General features: G+C 38.8%; 1 protein-coding gene across 9 annotated transcripts in view; it reads left to right on the top strand.

The window, feature by feature from the left end:
• Positions 1 to 4,851, top strand: part of LOC102680787 (teneurin-m) — a 605,289-nt gene that overhangs the window by 590,106 nt on the left and 10,332 nt on the right. For 7 of the 9 annotated variants that reach the window (XM_031508000.1, XM_006610620.2, XM_031507996.1 and 4 more), the window contains 5 exons: positions 1,234 to 1,523; positions 1,825 to 2,071; positions 2,461 to 2,835; positions 3,527 to 3,862; positions 4,340 to 4,547. In XM_031508000.1, the coding sequence (XP_031363860.1) occupies positions 1,234 to 1,523; positions 1,825 to 2,071; positions 2,461 to 2,835; positions 3,527 to 3,862; positions 4,340 to 4,547 (1,456 nt within the window). The remainder of the gene's footprint in view (positions 1 to 1,233; positions 1,524 to 1,824; positions 2,072 to 2,460; positions 2,836 to 3,526; positions 3,863 to 4,339; positions 4,548 to 4,851) is intronic. The other 2 variants (XM_006610621.2, XM_006610619.2) reach the window with 1 other exon arrangement.

Here is a 4,851-nt window from a genome sequence, read left to right as displayed (position 1 = left end):
CATTGACTGGACAACCTCGAATTACGAGTCAGAGTCGAGCGGCGTAGGCGTGTCGGGGTGTTCTGGGACAACACCCTTACCCCCAGAACCCACTATACTGATCCTGGAAGGTGAGGCCCCGTTTACGATTGTTTTTTCAAAATGCCTCTTTTTTTTTTTCTTCTTCTTTTTAACGGATTCTCACACGTCTCGCTAGTTTTTTCTCACTCACTAGGTATTATTATTATTATTATTATTGATCCCTTCGGCTGTAATCTTTCTCTCTATCGCTGCTTTCTTTTCTCTATTTTTCAACACCCTTTTTCTTTTTTTTTTTGCTATTCTCATTGTTACGCTGATGCTTCTCTCTCTTTCTCTCTCTCTCTCTCTCTGTCTCTCTTCGCTTGAATAAAACAACACACGTAGCTATTCGCGAGGTATTTCTTACTTATCGCGCTCGAACTTGCCTGGCGTGTTTAAACGTTGATAACGGTTGTAGTGGTTATACGGTAGAAAAGTTTTGTGCAATATTGTAATATGGGTGCATCGTGGTGTTGTGTACGCAATAGTATAATATAAACCGAGGTATTTTTCTAATCGATTCTCTCGCACGAAATTGTTGCGAAAATGAGGAAGAAAAAAAAAGAAAAAGGAAAACAATGCTGACAATAGTGTTACGCTGTAAAAGGAGGGATGATGAAAATTCATCGAAAAATCTCGTGTAAGAACCAATTTTGTTAAATACTTTTTTCATTTATTTATTTATTTATTTATTCGACTCCGAGTAAAAAACTGATTGGTTCTTACGATGAAATTAATTAGAATTCGCGATTATAGTTTATTAGTCGATGCGGAATAATAATAGGACTATAAAATTCGAGATTCGCAAGCCTAATAGCTAAGTATAAAAAGCCATGCAAATTTTTTACATGATACAATACCAATATTGTGCTTTATATATAAGCAATAAATAACGATCAGTTTTCTGATGGATGATATCACTTTCTTTCAAAAAGAGTCTATCTTGCTGAAATTTTGCCAATATTCCGGCTAATTACTCCGAAGAAAGGGGACACGCTGGAAAGAAAAATTTTTTTTTTAATATTCTTTAATATTCCTTTTACATCCGTGTTACTCGAATTTTTTTTTTTGCAATACTTTCGAAATACGATTCCATCAAAACGATCCGACGGAAAACTGATTTCTCGTGAAAGTGAAACACGCTCACGACGTTCCCCGTCTAACGTTATCCAGGTGCGAGAACATTCCCAGCCAGATCTTTTCCACCTGACGGAACCACATTCGCCCAAGTGGGGCTGGGACAGAAGCTGAGCAAAGAGATACCACCTTACAGCTACTGGAACATGCAATTCTATCAGTCGGAAGCCGCGTACGTGCGGTTCGACTATAATATTCCTCGTGGAGCGAGCATCGGTGTCTACGCGAGAAGAAACGCGCTTCCTACGCACACGCAGTACGATCTCCTTGAAGTATTGAGTGGTTTCAAGGCCAGGACCACAAGGGCGTCCCATGTTAGTGTTATTGTATGTGCCACTGCCCCATTTTTATTTTTCTTTTTCTCTATCTATTTAGCAGATTCCTAGAGCAACAACATTAGATCTTACAGCATATAAATTAAAATCTCTATTTTTTAAAAACGATTTATTTTCTATTATTTATTTTCTATTACCTTTTCATCGCAAAGCAGTCTTTTTTTTCATTGATCGAGAAGTTCTTGCGAATTTTCTTTTTATTTTTTTTTTATTTTTTTCCCATCATCAACACGTAGAGTATTTAAGAGATTGGTAGGTTAAGATTGTTAAGATTCGTCGATTTCTCGTCCAGCCATCGATCAAGAAGGAAGTGACGCACTACATGGAACCTGGCCACTGGTTCCTTTCGTTGTACAACGACGACGGGGATCCTCAGGAGGTGTCGTTCATAGCTATAATCGCGGAAGACATGACGCATAATTGTCCGAACGGTTGTAGCGGAAAGGGGGAATGTTTGCTGGGTCATTGCCAATGTAACCCTGGTTTCGGTGGCGAAGATTGCAGCGAGAGTGTCTGTCCGGTCCTCTGCAGCCAACGTGGTGAGTGATAAATATAATATCTTCTGGAAAAAGAATGGAAAAAAATATAATCGTTATTTCTGGAAATCGAAAATCGACACTTTGAACCTTTTCATTTATTCAACTGATCCTTTTTATTTTTCTAGAAATCGGGTTATCTATTGTAATCCTCTGCTATGATTATATATCCCTCGACCGATATAGGATCAAAATAACTTTTTCCACAATTTTATAATAGTCTTTTTTAATGACCCCATCAATACCAATCTGTTATTAATCACAAATTTTTAAAAATTTGGAATTTTAAAAATTTTCAGAAAGCTCGATCAGGTCAACTATACTTACGTATATTTTCTTAAAGAGAGACAATTTTATTAATCTCAACATTATTTCATCTTGTTTGACAATAGGCGAGTACATAAACGGGGAATGCCAATGCAATCCTGGCTGGAAGGGCAAGGAATGTTCTCTCCGACACGACGAATGCGAAGTGCCTGATTGTAACGGACACGGGCATTGCACGAATGGAAAGTGCAATTGCGTACGTGGCTACAAAGGGAAGTATTGCGAGGAAGTGGACTGCCCCCATCCGACTTGCTCCGGTCATGGTTTCTGCGCGGAGGGCACCTGCATTTGTAAGAAAGGGTGGAAAGGAGCGGATTGCAGCCAAATGGACAAGGAAGCGTTGCAGTGCCTGCCCGACTGTAGCGGACACGGGAACTTTGATCTTGAAACTCAGACGTGCCTCTGCGAACCCATGTGGTCTGGCGATGACTGCTCCAAAGGTAAAGAATATTATTCAAAATCGCGGGTTAAATTGTTTCAAAAAAAAAAATTAGAGAGGCCAAAAATTCTCTTTGAAGTTATGACACGATAAGATACTTTGTAGATATCTCATACTTTTATTCTTAATTGCTAGAGTATAAAGTTGATCTTACAATGAGACAATTATGCAGATTATACTTGGACCTTCATGATTTCAGGATTGTGAAATGTTGAGTAAATCATGTTTGAAGAATTTTTTATTTTAATTATTCATGAGTCTGATCATTCACTAGAATTATGAAAATTGTATTATTCTCATAAATCAATAGATAATTCTCTTTTAAAAATAATTTTAGCTTTTAGCTATTTCTAAATCGTGTCATAACTTTATATACATTTTACATAAAACAAAAATTCAAATTTCTTATTTCATTTGGATTAATCGATTCTTATGTTTCCAGGTATTACATCTATAAAATTATCTATTCCATATATATCAATAATCGAATCGTTCTTCTTCTTTTCTTCTTGACCCTTTGCTAATATTCGTCGATTCGACCCCAATGTTGACTAATTTCAATCCATTTTTAAAGAAAAAACCAACAAGTTTGTCCCCTGGCTTCTTGTGTTGCTTGTACACTAACGTTTCTCAAATAATACATTGACAGAAACTTGAAATATAAATCTGTAATTTCCCTTGCCGATTTGCAGAGTTATGCGATTTGGATTGCGGTCCCCACGGGCATTGCGTGGACAACGCTTGCGACTGTTTGCCCGGATGGTCGGGCGAGCTGTGCAATTTGAAGCAATGCGATCCACGATGCAACGAGCACGGCCAATGTAAGAACGGTACTTGCTTGTGCGTGACCGGTTGGAACGGAAAACACTGCACCATGGAAGGTTGCCCAAATTCCTGTTCCGGGCACGGACAATGCAGAGTCAGCAACGATGGCCAGTGGGAGTGCAGGTGTTACGATGGTTGGGATGGCAAAGATTGCAACGTGCTCCTCGAACAGAACTGCAACGACGGAAGAGACAACGACAAAGGTATAAAAACAAGTGGAGGGGATTTGTAATTTTTCGATCGTCAGCTTGGATTGTTAGCTCCGTCTCTAAAGAAAAATAATTTTAACAAATTAGGTGTTTATGCAAATTTTTTCACAATTATGCTTATTGTTCAATTATTAAATTACCATAACAGTTTGCAAAATTTTTATCACACCTTTTTTCACGAATCAAAGTAGAATAATTTCGTTGAAGTAGATAACTAATGAAATTGTATGATTTGTGGGACGAATTCCTTCGCGTTTCATTTTCGTATTATCCTTTAAAACGACGGGTGTGGTATTATTTACGTCAGCCATTTGGATCATCAAGCTCGGTTATAAATCTGTTTCACAAAGAAACGAATGCAAGATTTTTTATTCAAACGTGATTAATCCATCGAATAGCGATTCGATATAAATATATACGTATCACGAATACGAACGAGCTTTTCTAATTGCATCATAATGCACTTTCCAGACGGTCTCATCGATTGCGCGGATCCGGAATGTTGCTCGAATCATATATGCCGTAGCAGCCAGCTTTGCGTGTCAGCACCGAAGCCGATCGATATACTTCTGCGAAAGCAGCCGCCGGCCATCACCGCTTCCTTCTTCGAGAGGATGAAATTTTTAATCGACGAGGGCAGCCTGCAGAACTACGCTCGCCAGGAGACCTTCAACGAGAGGTGAGTTAAACGATTGCCAGCACGTCTCGTTGTTAGGTTTCTCCTTCGCGTCTAGCATTATTAAACGACTCTAATTACGACGTTATAATTACACAATTGCGTTTATAACATTATACGTGGAAAACGTAACGCATAATTTCGTCGACTTGAAACGTGCCCGTGTCCGTCCATCCGTCGTCCGTCCGTCGTTCTTCGTTCATTCGTCGTTCTTTCGTCCGTCCCGACTTTCATGTTTCGTGCAATTTTTTTTCTTTTTCACGTGTCACGTTCAAATCAAACACATGGAAACTCGGCATAACACGAT

The sequence above is a fragment of the Apis dorsata genome, unplaced genomic scaffold (assembly GCF_000469605.1).
Source record: "Apis dorsata unplaced genomic scaffold, Apis dorsata 1.3 scaffold_74, whole genome shotgun sequence".
Taxonomy (NCBI): domain Eukaryota; kingdom Metazoa; phylum Arthropoda; class Insecta; order Hymenoptera; family Apidae; genus Apis; species Apis dorsata.
This window is presented reverse-complemented; position numbering and strand designations above follow the sequence as displayed.